The sequence below is a fragment of the Pleurodeles waltl genome, chromosome 4_1 (genome assembly GCF_031143425.1).
Source record: "Pleurodeles waltl isolate 20211129_DDA chromosome 4_1, aPleWal1.hap1.20221129, whole genome shotgun sequence".
In the NCBI taxonomy this organism is placed as follows: domain Eukaryota; kingdom Metazoa; phylum Chordata; class Amphibia; order Caudata; family Salamandridae; genus Pleurodeles; species Pleurodeles waltl.
This window is the reverse complement of record NC_090442.1, coordinates 154,598,015-154,622,971: the sequence shown is the minus strand read 5'-3', so window position 1 is coordinate 154,622,971 and position 24,957 is coordinate 154,598,015. Positions and strand designations below refer to the sequence as shown.

Genomic DNA, 24,957 nt, shown 5'->3' with positions numbered 1-24,957 from the left:
ACTGCTGTTTCTCTGCCCAGCATTGTTTTGGCTCCATAAGTGACTGTTGGCATTAACCGTGTTGTCATAACGGAAAGCAGATGATTGTATGATGGATAGTTCAGTTTTTGTTTTAGTGTCTTGAATCCATATGTCAGGGTTTGTGCTTTTGCTTGGGCAGTAACCAGCTGGGGTTTAAAGGACAGGTTTGTATCTACTATGAAGCCTAGATATTTGTAAGGGGCAACAACCTCCACCTGGGTTCCGTCGATGAACCATGAGCCAGATTTACGTTTCGAGTCCACCAGACTGACCACTTTGGTTTTATTCAGGTTCAGTTCTAAACCTTGTTTGGCGATGTAACCAGTATATGCATCAATACTACGCTGCAGGCCGATTGGAGTTTGACTAAGAAGCACAATGTCATCTGCATACTGTAACCATGCAAGTGTGTCCTGAGCCAGGACCGGCGGATGGTTTGATATCGGGGAGAGAGCCTCAGCAAGAGGTATAAATTAAGGGGCATGGGGGCTAAAACACATCCTTGCTTTAGACTGTTTAAAGTATGAACTCTGTTGGTTCCATGGATGCCTGCTCCGATCTTGACTTGCGCCCAGGTGCCTGGGTATAATTCCATCATCGGGGTCAACAGGCAGCTGGGTAGACCCCAGCTTCTCGGTTTTTCCCACAGACGGACTCTCAGGACCCGATCAAATGCTGACTTGAGGTCCATGAAACAGGCAAATAACTGGCTTTTCTTGTATCCGGACTTAAAGCCTTACAAGGCCAAGGCAGTCAGATTGGTTGAGGTTTCTACGCCGGCTCTGAAGCCAGTCTGGCTTCGTGGTAAGAGTTGGATCAAACCAGATAGTTATGACAGCAAACATGATGCATAAAGATTAGCTTCAACGTCAATCAAGGCTATTAGTCTTTAGTTTGTTGGAGCGGCAAGATTGCCCGTGTTGTAGATAGGGTGGAATATGCTGCCTTTCCAGGTGTCTGGAAGCGTCCTGGAGCCATGGAGGTTGTTGAAAAGGAGTGCCAGATAGTAGGACCAGTATGTTGCATCACCTTTGAATAGGGCGTTGGGAATACCGTTCTGTCTGCGGCTCCTGCCATTTTTAGCTCCGTTATGATACCAATTAGCTGTTCGATATCAATGTCCTTGATGACGTTGACTGGGTCAGGGTCTGCCTTTGTCTTGACTCTGAAGCTGAAATCGTACGGCCTTGAAGTGCTCCAGATTGTTGATGGAGGGTACCCTACAATCTCCATTTGTGCTGGGGATGATTATAGTGCCAAGCCATGGGCTTCCCAAAAGGCAGCATCTATGCCTGCGTTAGAATGCTGTTGTTTCCCATGTACCAGCCCGTTCACCAATTGCCAGAATTTACTATTGTTCTTCGTTTTGTTGGTCATCAAGAGCTTGACCCACAGGTCTTCATAGTTGTTGTAATATAGTTCTATAATGTTTTAGGCATTCATAAGGTAAGGTAGTTGGCACTTAAGATAGAAATTAAATGTAGAAGTTATAAATAATTTAGGTTTTAGAATTGGTATGATCTACTCCTCGGCGAAGGAGATGGAACATGGAACATTCAGACTGTTGGAGACTGGAGGGTGAAATAGAATGCGGGGGAGATGACTGGAAGAGCTCTGAGGTAGAAGGAACAAGAAAGCTGTGAGAAGGGCAGAGCAGTGGAGATGAAAATAAAGTCTGAAGCTTAAAGATAAATGCTGCGTTTGGACTTTATAATACTGGCGACGAGTTAGTGTGTAAGGGGGCACTTTCATCTCCACCCCTTATCAGGCACTTCATTCAAATATTCAACCTCATCTACAATTCTGAGCCTGATTTCTACGTCTAATTATTGAGCAGTCTCTTTTTATTCCTCTGCGAGTGAAAGAAATATAATCAACTACGTGTGCAACTTGTCAGTGTGAATTAATATCTGGATTACTCTTCTGCATGTTTAATGGTCGGTGACTGCCTTTCAGAATCAGTCTTTGAACAGTCTCTCCGTAATTCTTTACGGGTGGCTAGTACTTTCAACCACTGTGATACAATTTAAATTTGAAATATAACAGTACTACTCTTCTACGCGCTTAATTTAATTGAAGAGCTTCTTCGACTGATTCTTCTTCCTCGATGCGATTCTGGAATGCATTACAGATAGGCATTCCTTGCCTGCGAGAAGCCGCGCTGATAGGCACAGCTCTCCAATGACACTCTGCCTTAGCATTTCTTCGCCCTGTCAGGAGTCACGTGACAGGCACACCTCATCTCTGACGTGCTGCATCATAGATACACATTTCTCGCCTGTTAGAAGCCGCGCTGACAGGCACAGCTCATCAGTGACACTCCGCCTCAGCATTTCACCGGCCTTTCAGAAACCACGCTGACAGGCACAACTCTCCTCTGACGCGCTGCTTCTACAATCTCCGGCCTGTCAAGAATCGCGCTGACGGGGACAGCGCTGTCTCAGCTTGTCTCCGGCCTGTCAAGGATCACGCTGACAGGCACAGCTTTACGCACATAAAGGCCCAAAGAAACGTATTTCTTTGGCTCTAGCCTGTCTAGAGTCGGTATTCACGTTACCAAATTCCTATCGCTTCTTAAAAATAATGCTGACTGGCACAGCTAACTACAACGTTAAAAAGCATTAACTGTTGGACCAACTCGGCTGCAGCACTTCAGCTGAAAAACGGAATGGCCTGTCAGGACCCACAATCTAATGGTTATTTATTACTCACGTTACCAAATGCCTATTGTTTCTTAAAAATAACGCTGCCAGACACAACTAATTACAATGTTAAAAGCATTAACTGTTGGCACTGTTTAAAAGACTTCGTGTATTTCAAGTAACTTTACCTCATGTATGGCTCCAGTTTGATTCTGCTGAGGACTGTAAGATTTTCTGTAATAGTGTTTTTTCTCTAATTGTAAGCAAGGCATTATGGGATTGTGCTGGTGCTAAGGGCTTTTCTCTAATTCTCAACATTACTTCCTTATTTACCTGATGTGAAATACCAGTTAAATTTACTAAGGTACTTTATATATTGTGGATTCACATTGTGGAAAGAAATTAATTGTCCAGTGATATTAATCTATTTAAAATCTATATTGGTACAATGGCTGCTGCAGAGATGTCCCAACCAATTCCCTTCTTGAATGAAATGGGGGAACCGAATGTTCCATGGAAGGATTGGTTTAAGATTTTTGAGTCTTACCTGATAGCAATTGGGGGGGATAAATTTAATCCTGTCAGAAAACAACATATTTTACTACACAATTTGGGAACACACGGTAGGAAAATATATGAATCTCTTCCTGAACCTAACATTCCTGACGGGCAAGCTCTGGATAAATTTGTTACAACATATTTAAAACTGGAAAAACAGTTTGGAGACAGGGTCAATGTCGTACTTGAACGACATAAATTCTTTTCTCGATGTCAGGGAAAACAAGAGACTGTAATTAATTGTATTGCTGCACTGAGAGGTTTATGTGCTCTGTGTGAGTTTGGGGACCTGAATGATTCTCTCATTAGAGATCAATTAGTGCGATGCACTAACAATGTCAAGATACAAGAGAAACTTTTACAGAAGCAACCTAACTTACCGGAAGCAATAGAAATTGCAAAATCTATAGAACATACTGAAATATGCTTACAAGAAATCAGATCCCCACCTACTGAGGATAATGTGAATGAAATTACAAACGAGGCAAGAGAAGACAACATTTTCAAAATTAAAGGCTATGAGAAACAACTCCAGAAGTATGGAAACACTAGAATTAATCTGACATGTTTTCGTTGTGGGAGTAGCAATCATCTGGCTAACTCCGCCTCTTGCCAAGCCAAGTCGGCAATTTGTAGAAAGTGCAATAAAAGAGGCCATTTCGCTAGGGTATGCAAAGACACTACCAAATCTTCTGATAGCAAGAAATCAGAAGAAAATTCCCAGTTAGTTAAAAAAATAGTTCTACAGATAAATCCGGATGGTAATAATTCTGCCCAATATCCTGTATGTACCATAACGATTAATGACAAGAGTGTACGCAGATTCGTGCTCACCGTTCACGATTATAAATGCCTTTGATTTAAGTAGGGTAGAAAATGGTAACAGTATTGAGTTATCAAACCCAGATATTAATCCTAAAGGGTACAACAGGGATCCTATTTGTTTAAAGGGTATGGTTAGAGGTATTATTTCTTTCAAGGGTCGATCCACAGTTGGAAAGATCTATGTAGTGGAAGAAGGTTCCAATTTGCTGGGATGGCAACACCAAAAGGAGCTAGGAATAAAACTAGACCCAAACAACCCGGAGCAAGTATTATGCATTAACAACACTAACTCAAGTGAATTTTTTTTTCAAGAATTTCCAGAAATCTTTTGTGAAAAACTGGGCCTACTAAAAAACTTCCAACATAAAATCAAACTCAAACCCAGGTCCAAGCCTGTAATACATAAGACCAGGCCCATTCCGCATTTACTGAAGGATGCTGTCAAGAAAGAGTTGGACCGATTGGAGACCCTAGGAATAATTCAATCCATTGAGTGCTCTGAGTGGTTGGCCCCAATTGTTATTGCCAAGAAAAGTAATTGTAACGATATTAGAATCTGTGTAGATTTAAGAGACTTAAATAAGAATATTTGGGTTGAAAGATAGCCTCTCCCCAGAATCCACGAAATATTAAGCACTATGGGGAAGCAACATTCTTTTCAGTATTAGATCTCTCGAGTGCCTATCACCAGGTGGAGCTGCATCCTGAATCCAACTGGCTCATGGCATTCACCACCCCTTTGGGCTCCTTTATCTTTAATAGGATGCCTTTCTGGCTCGCATCAGCAGCCACTGTTTTTCAGAAAATTATGCAAGGCATCTTAGGTGATCTCCCGAAAACCCTATGTTTTCAGGACGATGTTCTTATTTATGGAGCCACGGAAGAAGAACACAACAAAAATGTAAGAGTTGTTCTTGAAAAATTGAAAGCAGCAGGACTCACTTTAAAGAAAGAAAAGTGCCGCTTGGGAGTAAATTCTGTTGAATACTTAGGGCATGTTATTTCCAAAGACGGTTTTAAACCTAAAATCTTCCTTGTGGATGCTGTGGAGAGACCTGAAGCCCCAAAAAACAAAGATGAATTGAGGTCATTCCTAGGCCTTGCAGAATTTATGACAAAGTATGTAAAAAAAATGTCTTCAATTTCATTTGAACTCCGAGAATTACTAAAAAACCACGTACCCTTTAATTGGTCCGATTGTCATGATCGTGCTTTCAGGCAAATTAAACTGGCCATAGTAGAAGCTCCCTATCTTTGTAACGTTGACCATAAAAGGAAAACAATTCTTATGACCGATGCAAGCAAGTTAGGGTTAGGTGCTACCTTATCTCAAATCATCGATGGTAAAGAAAAAATAGTAGCTTTTGCATCTAGAGCCTTAAGCCAAGCAGAGACCAATTATTCAGTTATAGAGAGAGAAGCCTTGGCATGTTATTGGGCCATTAAACATTTTAAAATTTTCTTATGGGGCACACAATTAATTTTGCGTACCGATCATAAACCGCTGGTTTATGTGTTTTCTACTAAAGGATTCAACAATAGCACACCAAGAATTGCCAGATGAATTTTGGGTCTAGAAAACTTTTGTTTCAAAGTTGACTACCTCTCTGGCAATAAAAACACTGCAGCAGACTTTCTTTACAGGGTCCCTTTAGACATCAAAGAAGATGTTGAAACTACTGAATTTCCCATTTTATTAATTGGATTACCTTCAATTAGTAATGATGAATGGAGAACGGCTTACCAACAGGATGATACTTTGTCCCTTTTGAAAGTGAAAGCTAAAGAGGGGTGGCCGATAATGAGAAAAGATCTTGCAGACAGCATCAAAGATTTTTGGGAAGTTAGATTGGTAATTAATGAGAGAAACAATTTTCTGCTCAGAAATGATATGATAAGATTATACCTCCTCAAAATCTTGGACTCAAAATCATCAAACTCGCTCATGAAGGCCATCTAGGGAGAAGTCTTATCAAAGCCAGAGTAAGAGAAAACTTTTGGTTCCCCAACATGGACTCCATGATTGAAAATGAGGTCAAGGAGTGTTCTATCAGTGCGTTAAGCGACAAAACAAAAGTAGTCCGTAAAACCCCAATTCCTAACAAACCGTGGGTGAAGTAAGCATTAGACATTATTGGTCCTCTCAACTACTCTGGGCTTTCAAACAAATTTGCAATAGTGCTAATTGATTATCAGTCCCATTGGATTTCAACTAAATTTGTGAATCAAATTACCACCGATTCTGTTATCAATTTTCTCAAAAACATTTTTGCTGTAGAAGGAATTCCAGAAATTTTCATAACGGACAATGGGGTCCAGTTAACGTCTGTATTGATGAAACAATTCCTTGACTCACTAGGTATAAAACATCTTACCACCGTGCTTTATTGCCCCAGAGCTAATGGACTGGCTGAACGGGCCAACCGCATTATTAAGGATTGTATACAATTAGCAAGTATCAACCATGTGAATATTGAAAATGCTATTAGGGATATGCTGTGGGCATATCATACCACTCCAAATTCGATCACAAAAATATCTCAGTTTTCAGCATTACATGGTCGAAAACCGTGCACGAAATTTTTTCCATCATGGCTAGGGGGAGGAGAGAAAAATGTAAAGGAAATTCCGCATACCAGTCTAAAAGTAGCAGTACACCAAGAAATTTATAAAAAAAGATATGATGCTAAATACGGGGTAAAAAAAACAACACTGGAAAGAGGGTGACCAGGTGTATATAAGGAAACCTGTAGGGTATTCAAGGTCAAATATGAAAGAAACCAAGTTCATGGGTCCTTTCTGCATCACAAAGGTAAAGAAAAACGTGGTGATGTTAGAGAATGGCCAATGCTGGAGCATGGACAGAATTGTAAAGCAAACAACACCTTACAATGGTGATATCCTAAATGGAAACTCCAGAGGGAGAAATACATTACAGAACTTGACTCGAAATGAGTCGCAAAGAACATCAAGTAACCGTGTTTCTAGACCTCCGCGTTGGCACAAGGACTACAACATCTCGAAATGTTAACTGCAATACATTTTGTTCATAAAACAAGTGAGCACAACAATCACGATAACATCAATTGAGGTTAACTTATCTCTATGAAAGTTTGTGCATCAATATCATTATAAGGGGAAAGATGTGTTGTAATATAGTTCTATAATGTTTTAGGCATTCATAAGGTAAGGTAGTTGGCACTTAAGATAGAAATTAAATGTAGAAGTTATAAATAATTTAGGTTTTAGAATTGGTATGATCTTCTCCCCTGTGAAGGAGATGGAACATGGAACATTCAGACTGTTGGAGACTGGAGGGTGAAATAGAATGCGGGGGAGATGACTGGAAGAGCTCTGAGGTAGAAGGAACAAGAAAGCTGTGAGAAGGGTGGAGCAGTGGAGATGAAAATAAAGTCTGAAGCTTAAAGATAAATGCTGCGTTTGGACTTTAGAATAATAGTACTGCTTTTTTTCCTTCCATCAGGCCTTCTTATATTGTAATCTCCAGGAGCATTGAGTTATCGGGGGGTCTTATCTTACGTGATTTGCATGGAACTTGCTTTTTTAAATTGTACATGGCTCTGTTGTACCATGGCTGCTCTTTGTTGACAGCTTTTAGCTTTTCCTTTACAACAACTGCAGAGCTGGGTGATTTATTAGGAACTTTATGTAGTAGTGAGTCACATAGGTGCTTCCAAGCCTTCACCGGGGCTCCTGGAAACAAAACGGTACCTTCCTGATTCTCAAATTCATTTTAAGCTCTTCAAATGACCCCACGCCACAATGTACTGCTTCCATCACTTTCTCAATGCCATGCCCTTGCCATTTTAACTTCTTTATGTTGTCAGTTTGCAGCAATGATGGTGTTTGTAGTTGGTAATCACTTGCATGCCCGTCTTAGCTGTGTGGCTTGTGGAAAGTGATCGCTTTCTGGGCGTGCAAGTATATTGTAGGTAGCAATGAGTGGCAATGCTGCATCATTTAGTAGCGTAAAGTCAATTGTTGATTTTGTAGCTCCGTTTGAGAAGGTTACCGGAGGAGAAAAATCACCCCCTGAGTGCGTCTTCAGGTGACTTAGTCCAAGGTTTTTCAAGCCAATTATTTAGATATGGGCCGTAGTGTTTTTTACCCTGTCTTGGGTGGCTTTTGCTCAGTTTCACATTGAAGTCACCGGACACAATATGAGTGGCCTCCTTATACTGCCAAATCAATATTTTAAGGATGTTGAACAGATTTTCCAAATTTTTGCTGTTTAACTCTTTGTTCGGGTGAATGTAAACGTTGGTTAACAGTAGTGAATTCATAGTCCCAGATGGCTCTTGAGGTCCAACTTAATTGGCAGCAGGCAATCGATTCCAAGATGGATTTGTTTGATAGCCCAACTGATCTTGGTTGAGCATAGTGTGGCGAGACCATCTTTCGAGTGCCCGAAAGTTTGGAACTTAACTGGTGGAACATGCCGGCCAACATAGCCAGAGATATGAATGGGCTCTATGCACCATGTTTCCCGGAGCATGATTATATCAAATGTCTGTAAGAACTTCAATGCCACTTCATCCAGGACCAATTGTTTCAGACAATGGCATTTCCAAGTGCATATGTGTAGGAGATCCTCAGTGGTAGTTTCCCAAACTCTAGCGTCAGGACCAATGACTGTGGTGGGCATTGGTGGGCTGATGCTCTACCTGCTTCTCGATTGTGGGCCTGCCAATAAATACTTGATGGTTGCACCCCTGATCAAGCGAGCTTAGGTTTCTTACTATGGTTAAATTGTCACATCTGCTTTGGGACTCCTCCACTCCAACTGCTCCTTTCAACACTGATGCCTCCTTCACAGTTCCTGGGAGCAAGGGCCTAGGATATTGGCAGGGTTCTTGTTTTAATAATGTGATGCCCCATGAGCAAAAGGTGTCCTGATGAGACAGGATTTGAGCGGTAATATCTGGAGAAACCAAGGATGTAAGAGTTCCCTCTTTGTCTCAGTTTTACGGGACAAACTCCACTGACTGCAGCTCGGCCATGGTGATGTGGCATAGGGGCCGACTTTCGTTAATGAGCCTGATGATCGATCCTCTGATCTGATGTCAAAGGTTCCTATTGAATTGTACCAGGAAATGAAAGGGAGTTTATGATTGCTCAGAGCCTTGGAATGCGGAAGAAAGTGTCCTCTCAGGTTTCAGATTAGTGTCATGCTTTGTATGTTGTACCTTGTCAGAGGTCGGCTGGATACTGGACAGTACAACATGTTTCAGGACATGACGGTGCTCAATTACTGTGGGAGATTGGTGAAATATCTGTGATCTAGGGCAGCTCGCCCAGTATTGGCACCACAGCACTCTTGCGCAATGTTCTGGCTGGTATTTTAGTCTACTTCCAGGAGGTTGGAATTAATGGTCTCTCCCTGAGCTGCTTTTCCAACCCAGGCGCTCTGCGTGCCCTAGGTGTCCAAGAAACCTTCAGTGACTGGTTTAGGTGACATGATGAACTACTGCATGCCTTGCCAGTTTGTATAGGGTTTTTCTGATTGTCCTTTTGAATGATTTCCTGCCACGGGGGGAGTGTGCTGCAATCCTCCCGGACTCCCTCATCTTTCCCCGCAGGGTCATACTGATGAAATTTACAAATGACCTCCAAATGCTGTTTTGTTGAGCTACCTTGACCTTCTTACGGGCTTACCTTAGGCGTTTCTTGTCCCTTTTAGTAGGAGAGACCTTGATTGCTACTGTGGCTGTTAGGGCTTCTCCTGCAGTCCCCTCCTCAGTGGGACTTGCTGGCAGAGTGTTCAAAGCCCCGATGGGGTACTGGATTACCTCCTGCTGGGCGGGCCCAGTTGCCTGTGGATTGCTGGTTCCTGCTTTCACTGTTGGCTGCAGTCCTTTCTTGGAGATTCTCATGCGTGGGCCCGGCCCTCTTACAGAGCCCATTCTGAAATCTTGGGGCTTGAGCCCTGACTTCTGTCAGGATTTTGTTTAGATGTTCTATAGTTTTGGGAGATTTATCTCCAGTGGGGGCACATTGACATTGCACTTGCTGAGTGTAGGAATCGGTCTCAGCCCTTCTAATGAGGTCATTCAAACCTTGAAGCTTCTTATCAATGCTCACAATATGTACTGCCAAGACGTTAAGTAGGTCCACCTGGGTTTCCTGTTTGTCTGCTTGATTGTAGATCGCCGTGGACATGATATCCATAGTTGTGAGTATGGCTTGCCAGGAGGCCTTGGCCTCCCTAAAAACTGTCTGGGCCTCTTTGGATGGAGCATCCGACGAAGAAGCCGCTGGATTTTTGGCCTCCACTGACTGGCCCAGCACCATACCAGTTACCAGCTCCTACTTAGCTAGAACACTGGGAACGCTGGGACACTGGGGGTTGGAGGAGGAATGGGCCACTATCTCCACCAGTGAACTACAGATGATAGTATGCTAATTCGGGGTGGCCATTGGGCTAGCTACACGCTTCTCCCCCATTGCATGATATTTTAGACGGACAAGGAGGCCCCATCTCGGTTGAGGGTACTGTGACATGGGAGTAGGAAAGATCGATTAATGGTGGATTGTGCATTGTTGTGCAGTCCGTCCCTGCGGATTCACTGATGATTGCGATGGTTGTGGTACTAGTGGTATCTGCATGCATTGGCGCCTGTGGAGATGGTAAAGGGGAGTTCTGGCTCCAATTGTTCCAGTTACTGAGATTATGGGAAGAGAAAGAGTCATGTTGATTAACAGTATGTACATCCACCCTTATTCTATTGTTGGGGGCGCTCATGGCTCTTGAGGTGCTGCAGAGGAGGCTTACCCTGTCGATGGCCGCCTCCGAGACGTTCGGGTGCTGGGGGTCTGTCTGAGTGGTGATGAAAGCTGAGGTAGACTTGTTCACCAGCTTAGATAACAAAAAGTCAGTAATTTTGTACCCCTCTTTCTTATATTTACCAGCCGGTTTGCTTGAGTTGAGTTTGCACGAGTTGTTGGCAGCTTTCTCAGCCGCAATTAGACCGGTGATGGAGTCATTTGGCTGGCCCGTTGGATCTGATTGTCCCACAAGCCTTGGGGAGCTTTGCCTTGGCCTTTTTGCCGCCTTTCTCTTCCCCCAAGTTAGTGGCATCCTTTCTCCTCTGCTCTTAATCTGCTATGGCAGTTGATGATTGCTGGTTGCTGGTTAATGGGTGACCAAGCAGTTGGACTAGGCTAGGCTGGGCTAGGGTTAAAGGCCGTGTGATAGCACCTGTACCACAAAGAGATGGAGAGGTAAGTTGAGAGGGAGCTTGGCAGACTTCCCTTAAGCACAAACCGCACCGGTCTAACGCCGGCCGCTTCTATGCAAAAGTTGGCTGCGGCCTAAAGCCCTTAAGTTGCACTCTTGCTGCACCCACGGTGCTGGACTTAACTGCGCGGCACTCAAATATTAATCTTGGGTCCTGGTCCTAGGTCCTGGGTCTTTGATTCAGGCCCGAAAGGCCCTGAGTCCTGGAATGAGAAAGGGCTGTGGCAACTGCCAATGGATGAGTTGCAGAAGGGTCCTGAGTAGAACAGGCCTTAACTCCCCCCCTGCCACTTTAAGTCTCACGGGGGGCTCTCCACGGGGGGACACAGCAGCCACCCTCTGTGCCCCTGGAAACCGCTGAGAGCCACTTGAGTCCAGAGCCTGGAGCCCGGAGCCTGAGCCTAGAACCAGGCTGGGCAAGGCAAATGCTGAAGTGCTGGGGCGGGGGTCAGCACAGCCAAGCAGCCCCGCGTCTCACCTTGTCTCGTGACCCACCAACGTCCTGGTGGCCGCTGCCTCGCTCCTTGTACAGTGTGCCGTGAGCTACCCAGCATTAATGTCGCTCTGTTGCCGTGAATGCGAACCGTGGGCCCCGGGGAGGTTTTTGAACACTTGGACTGAGGAGTACAAGATTCTCCAGGCATCACTCAACCCAAGTGCGGCCATCCATCCAAGTTGAGAGGTCCATACAGCACCTCTGGGTGCATCATAGTATTGAAGCCACCCCTGAACACCTGTTTTCCCATGGGTAGATCAAAGAGTAAGTCTGAGAGGGCCCGGGGGGGGCTTGTCGCCAGAGTCAGGGGACATACACGTTTACCAGGGACCACAAACCTCCCTACAACATGACCAGCACCACAGCATAGTGACCCAAAGGGTTATGCCGAACCTCGGTGATAGTCATAGGGAGAGATTCAAGCAGGAGAGCAGCCACTCCCCTGAATCCCAAGTGGTAAACCATGGGGTACCCGTAGCAGCTAAGAAAGTGACACTGCATACCCAATAAATGAGTCTCCTCCAGGAGGAGTACATGGGGGGGGTTATTTCTTAGCATAGTTCAGGAATGTCCCTCTTTTCTCCTTTGCATTGAGGCCACTGACATTCCAAGAGATCACTTTGATATCACTGCTAGGCCATACACTAGTCATTGTTGAAGCAGGTTATTCTACGTTAATGCATTCCCTGATGCAATAAAACAACAAACAAGATGCCCCAAACCCCCCAACTAACCCTCACCCCATACTTCCCAACATGAAGCATCTGTCACTCTGAACTTTCAAAATTTAAACTTCTGGTGGGGTAGCAAACTTCTGATGATCAATCAACACTACAACTACATTGGGATATGCCTCAGTTGTGTCTGATGATGTGGTTTCTCTACCACATCTTGGCTCATAAATACATTGCTGCTGGTGAAAAGTACGTTAGTCTGTAGAGGGATCAGCCGCCCGGAGACAAACAGGCCATCAAGGCCGGGTTAAAAGCCTCATCTTCGCTCAACAAACTGGAGCCCAGGCATCCCTCAGACCTCTCCCTCCATCTATATGAGTTTTGCAGAAGGTGTCCCTGACTCTGGGGGTTAGTTGTTCTTTGTCATGTGTCTTGTCTTCAACTCACGGAGACATTTCTGCTACGAATCACGGGGCATGAGGTCCACCTGTTCCCCCGCCTATTCCCAGGCTTGTTCCAGGGAGGCAAAAAATAATGATTTTTTGGTGCAGTACTTTACGTCCAGCAGGGTACAGCATCATATATCATAGTTGCGTAGCTCTGAGCTTTTGCCTAATGGCCTGAAAGGATTTCCTGGACTGTTGAGCTTTCGTGGTGTAGTCTGGGAAGACTGACAGTTTGAAGGTTTTGCATCTCAGTTCTCCCTTTTCTCATGCTGTACCAATGATCAAGTCCTGAACCGCAAAGTTCAGTATTTTCATTATCAGTGGTTGGGGAGGGGCTCCATGGGGGGAGCTGGGGGATGAGTGATCTATGTACTTGTTCTAGAAAATCCCAGGATGGCAGCTGTCCTTCTGGCACCCTGGACTTGAACCATACCTGTAGAATGAGTGACAAGTTGGACCCTTCTGCCGTTCAAGGAGTCCCACCAGGCATAGATTGTTGCACCGGGCTGTCCACTTCACATCCTCAATCTTTTCTTGAGTTGTGTTGAAGTCTCAGTGAGTTCTTTGAGAGCCTAGACCAACGAGCAGAGCTAGTCTTAACCAATGGAAATATGAGATTCCGCTTCTTTTGTGTGCTCGGTCAGATTTCTTACATCTTGATGGAGTAATGATAACCTGACTGCAAAGGCCCTAGTCTTCTCCTCCAGGGTCTTTTGGGAGGTCTGGATGGCCTGTAAGAGTATTTACAGAGATACCTGTATGTGCGATTGAGTTGTGGAGGCCACAGCAGATTTTTCTGGTCTTCATGTAGTGTGTGGGGGTTTCGTGTATTTGTCGATCTTGTCTTGATGACACAGTCAGGAGGCCTTGTACTTGCTCATAGTTGCCAATGGATGTCTGAATTCCCCCTTCGACAGTCCTACCTTGAGCAAGGCTAAGCTTTGGCCCTGCACTAGCCTGCTGTGTTCCAGGAGATTTGTGTCAGATGGAGGCCAACCCACCGCCAGGATAGGGGACAAGCAATCTGGTATGAAATGAAGCCTACAACTGAGGTCTTCTGCTTCACCAGTGATATCTTCCAGTGGTCCCCACTGGCCCCGACGTTGTCTGGGCTGGACCACTCCCAATGATGTTAGAGTGACAAGTCTTTGTTGTAACCCCTAGTGGCACCCTTCTTGCCTGTTGTCTTTCTCGGGCGAGGGGAGCCCCTCAATGATCAATCTGTCCACACAGGATCCCAGACTGCACCAGGGCCTCTACCCAGCCTCCGCAGCATCCTGCAGCCTCTCCTTAGGCTGCAGTTCCAGGGATTCCCCACCCAGGGCACCAGTTAGTGTGGAATCCTTGGTTGGGGTGTGGTCCCTCCAGATCCTTCGCCCAGGCAGCTGACTCTGCCACCCTGTCCCATGCAGTGCCCTCCAGGTGGCGTCCACACTCAATTTCAGAAGGCGGGGACCTCTCATGCTGACGGCGGTCTGCACAAGTCCTTGTGTTCATCACAACTATTTCTAAGCCATTATTGCAGCATCTGCAGATTCAGCAAGGTCATGAGGCTCTGGATCCACCAAGCAACAGAGCACTGGCACACCCCATTAAGTAGGGCACTCTTGCTCCAGCATGTCCTTGAGTACCACCTCAGGAGACGCCTTGGTCTCCTCCCTCAGGAGCAGCAAGCTGGCAGTAGCTCCCGGTGTGTCCTCCTCAGCAGCCGCACCAGGTGACTCCAGATCAGGCTCTCGGGCAATCAAATGCCCCATCCGGGTGTGGATAGGTGATCTTGATAAGTAGGAAGGGTCGTATTGGACAATGCAGGGCAGGATCGGGAGATTCAAAAAGCCAGGGCACTCGTATGAAATAAGATAAGAGTCTGTGCAGTTAGGTTCTTGGTCTTCAGAGAAACAATATATAATCCAAAAAGAGATAAAGTTCAGTGTCTTTATTCTTGTGCGAGGTTTTCATACATGTTCATCACATCAGAAAGATTCCATATGTGGTCATCACAACAACATCCAACAGCCAACACGTGTTTCGTCTCCAAGAAATTAATCTGATTGACTTCCTCAGGGCAAAGTATATGTAAGGTGTTAACATGAATAAATGGCTTATCCTACTCAAGTAAAACTCTTCAAGATAATGTACGATCAATAGAGAAAGAGAAGTGGGAATCACGTGACGGGGGCAAAACACTATTATCCCCTAGTCTTCGTGAGGGAGTACTTATAAGTCAGCAAGTATGGATCCAAAATCTTTTACGGTGCGATCTATAAACAAAACAGTTCTTTTGGGTAATTTCCTGTGTTGGGGGCGCTGTGTCTTGCTCCCCGGTAATTAAGCTGGCATGTATGTAGAGAAAAAGGACGTGTAAGCCCTCCGTCTCATCTAGAGGTATAAGGTATAGAAGAGACACAGAGTAAGGTCTCAGGAGTGTGTGTGAAACTCCTCGGCATGACGGGATCGGGAAATGGCCTAGCTTGTGGTTGCTGTCTTGCGCCACCGACCCAGAAATCTAGTTATCCCTACAGAGAAGAGCATTTAGCTCTTTCAGGAATTGAGAATGGGATGGAGTACCTGGATTAGGACTGTACAGGAGGTCTACTCTCTAGGAGCATAGAAATGGTCCTTCTGAAACATGCATTTTTACAATTCAGCAGTGTTGTGGGTGTGGGTCTTAGACGTTCCACTTAGCTATGATCTTGTTAACCAGAAATGGTGTGGGGTTGGAACTGCCTTGCAGATAAAATGAGGCAGCATGTTTTGAAAATGATCAAATCAGCAGGATCCAGCAGACTTCTCTAAATAACTTAGGGAATCTATCACACTTGCAGAGAAGGGTTGCTGCATGTAGTGTGCTCTTCAGTGGTGTCAAGTGGGTCTGAGGAAGCTGTGTAATGCCATCCCTTGGGAGACATTTTTGTATCTTTTTTTTGTTTGCAATCATTATGATGAGAATAACTCATGGTGTGGGGGTGTTCATGTTGGTGGGCTTTGATCACTCATTGCTGCAAGCCTGTTACTGTTGAATACCGCCAACAAGTCAGACATCTTAGGAGTCTTTGACCACTTGCCCGGTGACCATCCCAATGCTGCACTGTGGTCTGCATTCAGGTTGTTGCACCATCACAACATTTCTTCATGGCTAAATAGATGAAAGGTAAGTATAAAAACCCCACAAAAGTGGGACGTCTGTTAAAGCACTGGGTAAGCAGAGAGGTTTACCTCACCAACCCAGTGAAGAACCACCCACCATTTTGTGAGAGCACCCTCCGCTTGGTAGGAATCATTTTGACAAAAGGGCTGCCACCAGTACAGCAGAAGTACCAGCCACTCACCATGTTGTTGAGGCCCAGCCTGCAAGTATTTCTAATTCATTAACAGCTCCCAGAGCCGAGGTTTGTTTCTGACACAGATAAACAGACAATGACCCTGCTACACAGGGAGTTTCCCATTTCATGTGCAGCCAGGTTTGATTATCCCTGCCAGGGTCGCCAGCCAACCTGGCCAGGCAACACCTGCTTTGAAAGAATCTCCCTAAATACGGCAAACATCCTGATGCTTTGGAAAAGTAGTCCTTTTAACAGACGGGCTGCCGCCCAGAAGTGTGCGTTGGCAGAGACAGCAAACACTCCACCACTAATAATAAAAATCACACTAAATAGAGTTGGGAAAAAGTTTCGCTAGGCGGTAACCTTCTGGTTTACAGCAGGGCTAAATCTCTGTCCAACTGTAAATAAACCCTTTAACCTGCCGCCCAAGTGAACATTTCGAAATGCCACTAGAGAAGGCATAACACTGTTGCCTCGTCTTATGAGTGCTGTAAGTAAAACGTTTTCCCTTTTCAGAATTTTCAGGGAAAGAAATGGAAATTTGATTGAAACAGTCACTGCTACAGGGAAATAGGAGGGAACTGGCAGTCACTGCATGCTTGCAGCAACCTTCTAAATATTTCATCTTGTTCTCATACAAATGTAGGATATAGCACCTTAGGTTTAACATAAGGAAACGTCCACATGAAGCCTAGAGTACACCATAAAGTGTGTTAGTTCCTGATTAACATGTTATATTATCTGCATTAAGGGTCTGTTTAAATGTACTGTTCCTGAAACTACACGTTTATAAAATACCCCAAAAATTAAAGGGAAATTTGTCAACACTTTTTGCCGGGTTTGCAAGAATATCTGCATTGGGACATGGGAGCCAAAAGTGGGACAGCGCTGGGGGAGAGACGTCGTTGTAGCTATGGCACTGTTTTTGTCTTTCCCATTCATGCAGCACAGCAACTTTGATGGCTGCACTGCACTGTGCAATATATAGTAAAACAGCCCCTTGGGTTTGGAGCATTGAAGGAAGGGGGCATATTTATACTACGTTTGCACCAAATTTGAGTCATTTTGTTACGCAAATTCAGTGCAAACTTAACTCTATATTTATAATTTGATGCTTGGCACCTCTAGTGTCAAAATATTGGAGTTAGCACCATTTTCTGGATGTGTGCACCTCCCTTGTGTCAATGAGATGCAAGGAAGGCGTTCCCATCTAAAAAGTGGTGCTAACCCCATACCCCCATATTTATCCCTTTGCTTGCTTTGCACCATTATTTAACACCTGGGTCAGACCAGGCATTAGGGGACCTGTGGACCCATTTCCATGGTTAAACATCATGGAATGAGCCCACAGGTGCCCACCACAAGCCCCAGGAGCACCCCCACCCACACCAGAGGGACACCAGAGGATGGGAGACCCCAACCCAGGTAAGTAGGGTAAGTATAGGTAAGTATTAAAAAATATATTTTAAGTGCTATTGGGGGCCCTGACATGAGCCCCCCCTGCATGGCACGGGGTGCATAGGCCATGCCCAGGGGACCCTGGTCCCCTCTGCTGGCCATTGGGGTTGTGGGCATGACTCCTGTCTCTTATAAGACAGGTGTCATGTGGTATGGATGGTTTTGCGTCAGGAAATAACGCTAGGCTGGTTAACAGCATTTTTTTGCCTCTAACCAGCCTAGCGTAATTTTTTCAGGCAAAACCCCGTTCACCCGTACCGCCACCCCCACCCGGCTAACATCATTTTTTCTGATGCTAGCCCAAGCTTAGTGCTGGCTTGCGGCATTCCATTAATTTGGAGCCCGGCTGGCGCTTTGGAATGATGCAAGCCAACGCTATAGTTTTTGCCGCAAAGCTACGTTTGCGCAGTTTTGCAGCAAAAAGTATAAATATGGGCCGAAGTACGGGAGATGCCATTAATTAGAGAGGTTGCAATTTGCGACCCCTTGTCATTGGATGCAATGTAGGAATGGAGGCCTGCAAGGGACAGGAGATTTTTTATCTGTGCATTTGCATTTCCAAATGGGAAACATTTTATTCAAAATAGTCCACACCCACTGAAGTAGCAGGTGCTTCTTAAAAAAAATGTCTTTGGGAACATATCAGTGGCATGTCTGCAAACCCGTTAGTGCTTGAAACAAGTGGTAAGGAAAGGCTGTGAAAAGCTGTCACATGGAGATAGCATTTCCTTTGTGAATCAGATTCAACCTTTTATTGTGGTGTCAAGTCAGATCAATGGTTTGCGACCAAAATTGCAGCCGACAGAAGGTAACACACATTTCATGCACCCTCCTAATATTGATTCAGAATGAATTGCAGAACCCTTTTTGAAAATCAGAAAGGGTTTACCTATCAACAAAGTTCGCCTAGTGCATTTGTAAACCAGCTCTTTTTCGGTTGTAAACCCTTTGAGGCCCTATGATTTGTGGTTGGATACTTCAGAAGCATTTTAGGAAGATTGCAATTTTAGACAGGAGACTTGTCAGGTTGGGGAAACGTTAGCAGCAGAATACCAACTTGCATATACATTGAATCAGTCATTATCTTCATTTTTTCTCCATTATACTTTTTGAATATAAAGTGATACTTCCTTCTAGTGCCTAGAGCCTTAAGATACAAGAGAGCAAAGGAGCCTTAAGAAAACAAGCTGAAGACTTTCATTACATGAGTTACAAACTTGACAATCATAAAAACAAACTGCATTTGAGAACCCTCACATAAAACCTGGAAATTCTTCATGTAAGGACACCCACACCTCCTTATTTCAACAATGGTTTTATATATTACTATTGAAGTAGGGAAAATGCTAAACAACTCTTGAACATGCATTGCAGGGTTCCTTGAAAAAGTTCACAGAGCTGAAGGATGCTTTGTTCCCTAGAAAAAATATGCGAAGTCCCACAGTCCTCCAATACAGGGCAGGCATTTCAGAAGGTTTGATGTGGCCTGGGACAGCAAACTGAAGAAAGGCCTTTTATTGTGTGAGAACCTGTTTCAAAGTACACAAAAACACGTCTTGCAGGGAAAGTAAAGCAAGGCCCTCTGTAAAGTCTGAGAACAACCAACTGCAGAAACCAATTGCAGTACTCTGCCCCAGAGTGATATTCCAGGGGTGGATTGTGGGTTTTCCACACATCCATCCATGGATTCTGAAGCATTCCCAAATTTACCAATACTGGTAGTCCTGGGAATGCGTCAGAATGCTATGCCTCCCCAGGGGAGACGTAACAAGAATAAATGGCTTTATTTCTCCTCATATTTTCCTCTTTCTATGTGTGCTACATTCTGCCTTAGAGGATTGTTTTTGTGCAGGAAGATACTCCTTCCTGCACAAAAACAAGCCTGTCTACAACATAGGCACCCTTGCACCATGGCGCAATGGTGCCTGTGTGTTGGTAGGCAGTAGTTTGTGCACAGGTGCAGGCAGAACGCAGGAATGCCCTGTATTTTGTTAAGTACAGCGCATTACTGCCCTCTCCCTTTCACGCAATGCAACAAGGTGGCTAGCTGTGTTGCGTGAATTGTTGATTAATATGGCCTCAAAAGTCTAGATCCATTAATGTTGTGGGTACCAATGCAGGGATCCCACATTTACTCACCCTGGTAAGTAAATATCCAAAAGTATTTGTATGCATGCATCTTACCGAATAGGATCATTCAGCTGTTGGTAAATGCTTTGGTGACATTACCTCCAAGGAAAGAAAAAACGTCCCAAAACAGCAGAGACACTGACTACCACACAACAGCACACAAGCGAAGATAATGATGGAACCCCTCAGGAGTTGCATGACAGGCAGCAGCGTGACGGGTGGGGAAGAGAAGTCCACAGAAGCAAGGCCATTGAGGAACCACAGTACAACAGCATCGCAAAAAACATTTCAGGCACCAATGGTTTCCAGACTGCGACTAGTGTTGTTTCCAGGAAGTGGACCAGTGCAGGGAACCCCAAGAAGACCAGACCGCATCACCTGCCTTGGCCCCTCTCTGCATTTCCGGGTTGTCGTTGGGAAGGGTAGCCTTGCAGGAACTATTTTTCCATTGGCTACTGAGTCCTCCCCTCCCACAAATGAGAAGATGGCATAAAAGAAGCACCCTAGACCCACAGTCCTCAGATTACTACTGGACTGAAAGAAGACAGAAGAAAAAAACTGCCCTGTATCTCCCTCGACCCAGCAAAAAGAGGCTGTGCCAAAGATTTGACTGCACCTGCTGGACCCAAGAGAGCTGCAAAGAGGACTGTGTCTGCTGTGCCCACTTGTGGAAAAGAGCTCCACTTGTGTCAGGATGGAATAAGCCACTACAAGGGCTTATTCTAGCCTCCTGTTTATCTTCAGGAATACCAAAAGCTAAAGAGATCTGCACCGGTTGAGAGCCCAGCTGCCAGGAATGCCTGCTCACCACTAGACAATTAGTACCAACCTACTTCAAGCCCAAAGGTCAGAGTCACATAGGTGAATATGAAGTGGACTCTGGTCCTCAAAAAAAAGGATTTATTTACCTATGAAGAACCACTGAACCTACTGTCAACGGCAACCGGAACTGTGTTGGACTCCCCTGCTGCAACATGGATGTTGAGTCCTGAGGCTGAAGATGACCCCTGAAGTTCAAGGACCCCAGGTTGACCCCCACAGTAGCTCACCACATTTCTTCAGGATCCGTTCTGCATCTTAGGGTCTTCATACCAAGTATCAGGACTACGTCTAAGCTGGACCACTGTAAAGGGAAACTATCTCCCTGTACCTGTGTGGTCGCTGTGACTGGCACCTGCCCATTGTGGTTAGTCCGAATAGCATTGTAACAGACATTTAAGCCCGTTGGCTACTAATTGCTTGCAACTATTTTGTTGCACCCAATTGATTAAAGTTAACGTATTTTTACCTTTGAAAAATCAAATCTCTGGCTACCCTCAATAGATTACTGTCATTTTGGTGTCTAATTGCAGATAAAAATACACTCTAGTTTTACAAATTGGTGTTGGATTTATATTGTGTTGCATCTCTCCTTTATTAATTGTTTTGGTATTTCTAAATGCATTACACTTGTTCCTTTAGCTGAGCCTGATGGCTCTGTGTCACAGCTACCCAGGACCGAGGTAAAGGTTTTGTTAAAGAACCTAACCTGACCTGATAGAGATTGTGACATTATTACAGGGTGAGGCCTCACAATCACACCACATAATAATCCACATTCCTACATTAATGTGTCATCTACGGTTGGATCCAGAACTTGTGTTTAGCATTACCACTCAGCTAGTAAGTTAAAAAATCAGAAATCCTCTAAACCAACATAAGACAAACATGTTTTTTATTTTTAAATGGGTCATTTTTGAATTTTTTGTAAATCATTGTTGATTCCAATTTTTGCAACTTTGGAAATGAAAGGAACCATGGAGTTGGCGAAAATAATCTGTACTCCCTCAAGATCAGTGAGCTGAGGGCCATGCGGAAGTACATGGTAAAAACTCTAGACCAATCCACTAAAAAAGAAGATTATGAAAAGACTCTTGGGGCATGAGCTGAGGCTTGAAATGCCCAAACCCTCCTAGAAGAATATGTTATCCAGAAAATAGAGAGGAAGAAGATGAAGTACCTCCCAGGGCTGGAAGTGAAGGAAGTTCAACCAGCACAAGTACTCGTCAACTAGGCATTTTAAAATCTGTGACCGATGCTCACATGTGGCAGGTATGTGTTTATTACAAGTTTTTCCACCCTCTGTACATCCTGGTGGTGATACACAGCGAGAGAAAGTCACCACAGTCTCCCTAATCTTTGTTAAACAATAGGAGGCTGCCGAGTGGTTGTTAGATACAGGACTGGAAGGACCACCTTAGATCATAAGACACTTCCAGTTTGCTGCGAAAGGCTGGACCAAACATGGGTACCCAGAATGTAAACACAACTCTTAATAAGAACTGCCTTTCTTTTCTGCTGTTGATGCAGCCCTAAGAACACTAAGTCAGGTTACGCAAGGGCAGATCTAGGGGTAGAAAAGGGCTGATGCGAGCCCCAGTGACTCCCAAATGACGTTCAGGTGTAACATGTAGGTTATGTCACGTACATCAACGCCATCAGTGCTATCCTTGCTCAAGGAACTTTCTCAGGACCCATGAAAACTAGGCAAATCCTCCTGCTCTTCAAACAATCTCACCTCAATCCAGAAGTACTCAGTGACTACTAGTACCTCCTTCTTAAGAAACATAACATAGAAATCAATTTTGGACTCCTAAAATGTCTAGACAAATACATCATCTTCCTTCAAGCCTATGCGTTCAAAATGAAGCCATTATGCAACACAGACTCTGCCACAATTCAAGTGGTGGATGATTTCACGTATGTGTATGTAACAATTGCACCCTGTTTAACCTTTTCACCGTCTTCAGCATAGTGGGGGTTGAAGGAAGTGTGCCTGAGTAGTTATCTTTCTTCCTTAGTGATAGTCACAATTGTTTCCCAATGGGCACGTCCAGAACCTCATCCCTCCTAGTCACATGTGAAAGCCATGAAAGGAGCCGTAGATGGCAGACACTAAGGCCCATTTTTATACTTTTTTTAGCGCCGAATTTGCGTCATTTTTTGATGGAAAAGCAGTGCAAACTTACAAATTCAATTGTATTTTGTAAATTTGCGTCGCTTTTGCGTGAGAAAGCGGCGCAAATGCGGTGCTAAAAAAGTATAAATATGGGCCTAAAGGTCATATTTACAAGAAAGTGGTGCATCAGCTTTGATGCACCACTTTTCATGCGCCCCGTACCCCCACTAACGACACTATGTATGCACCGTATTTACAATACAGCGTACCATAGCGCACGTTCGGACAACAGTGTCATAATTTATGATGCTATTGTGGTACTTTGCAGGATTAGCACCATAAATTGTGGCGCTAATCCTGCAAAGTAGATGGAGGGCCATTGAAAGTAATGGGTGACACATTACTTCTCTAACACTAATATCTTTAGATACATTTTATAACTGTTCTTTCTGCATCTATATTTAGCTTCATGTTCTTCGTAGAGATGTTCTCTTGATTTGCTAATGAACTCTTTTATCAGTGTCAGGGACATCTTAAGGATTTTGTGGTCCCGGCCAAATCCGTTTTTGGGGCCCCTGTTTGGAACAGTTCTGAATTTACGATACAGTTTCAATTCATGTCCTCTTTGGCCAGGTCATGGACAGTGCACAGGTACACACGTCCATAAACTAAACGTTTTCGAATATTCAGAGATAGTGCAGTGTAATCAATACTGTAACACATCAGCAGCTCACTAATATTAATGCAAATCATGTCTGTTACACCCTCCCATTTTTCATATGTGAGGTCTTTTTGATCTAAAATATTATTTATGGATGTTGCATGAAACATAAACACAACATTTGTCTCCAAAATGTATGTAATAGACTCTCATTCATCACCCACAATGAAAATAAACTTAAGGAAAACAGTATTTTAAAAAATCTGTTTCAAGAATTATTCAAGGTCATTAGGGCGAGACTCTGTGCAGAACAGCGCTGGCACCATCAGAGGCCCTGGGCCAGAGCCAACATGGCCAGTACCTTAAAACGTCTCTGATCTGTGCCACTGGAGAAAGACAGGGCAGGTCCCACGTCAGCTACATGGGTGATTGCCTGAGTCTCTCCCCTGAGAACATGCTGCCATGACACTTCATTATTTAACTAGTTAACCATCTGCCTGTGTGCCAGTACATTGATTGTGATATATACTTTAATGCATTGCATATGTTCTTTCTGTGATATGCCAGATTATTCACATACAGATAATCATTTTCCTTACCTTGGTAATGCCTAAAGCACCGATGTTTGCTCCTAATGAGGCTGTGCCATTGCCAGAGCCCCAAATTCCTGTGAATAGGAGGCCGATACCCTCCACGGCAATCCCTCGGTTAACGGCCTGCCTTGGAGGAGGTGGTGCTCCAGCCAACCGGGCACAGGAGTGATAGTCGCCTATGGAATCCACCGTGGCTGCAATCACTCCAGCCAACATGCCAAATATTCCACCCACGTTGAAGGTGGGTCTTCCCCACTGGCCTAGAAAAAATAGTAAAATATTTATGCTTACAATCAATCAAAATAGTAAAGATTTGCAAAACATTTTCTTAAAAGACAAACAAGTCATCTTGCCTAGTGCTACCAGTTTAAATAATGGCTACATAGGGGGCACAGATGCAGAAAACTTTGCAAAAGCTCACCGTTTAGCTGTGCTTCATATAAAAATGAAGATTTCTATAATTTTGTAGCACATAGTACAGCTTCAAACATGTGAGAACATAACCATTTGTTAGTAAGTGATGCCTACTTCAGTAGGTTTAAATAGTATGTCCTTAAGAAGATGTCTGAAATTACCCCATGACTCCTGGTTCAGTTGATCAAGCTGCAATGTACATCCGTACAGGGTCCCAGAAATCGTGGGGCCTGGAGTTTGACAAGAGTAGTATGCAACAAACATCTGTGAGTGTGCTGCACCGTGCCAAGTCAGCTAGTCAGTCCGTCGCCTTGGGAGATGCTTTTCTACCCCAACATAGTGCCGCTCGTCTCAGTAAGAAGGCCAAGCCCACCATCTTCCTACTAGTTTTGAGCACTTTCTTCACATAGCTCTGCAGCACTAGCATTGAATCCACTGACAGGGTCAGTCCGTCATATGATTTGGCATTTGTACCAGTTCATACCACTAGCGAGCAACAGACAGGCAATACCATGTCATG

The 24,957-nt window shown here is 44.4% G+C and overlaps 1 protein-coding gene across 1 annotated transcript in view; it reads right to left on the bottom strand.

The window, feature by feature from the left end:
- Nucleotides 1–24,957, bottom strand: part of LOC138287141 (solute carrier family 23 member 1-like) — a 343,235-nt gene that overhangs the window by 186,906 nt on the left and 131,372 nt on the right. The window contains exon 4 of the mRNA XM_069227499.1: nucleotides 24,030–24,283. Within this exon, the coding sequence (XP_069083600.1) occupies nucleotides 24,030–24,283 (254 nt within the window). The remainder of the gene's footprint in view (nucleotides 1–24,029; nucleotides 24,284–24,957) is intronic.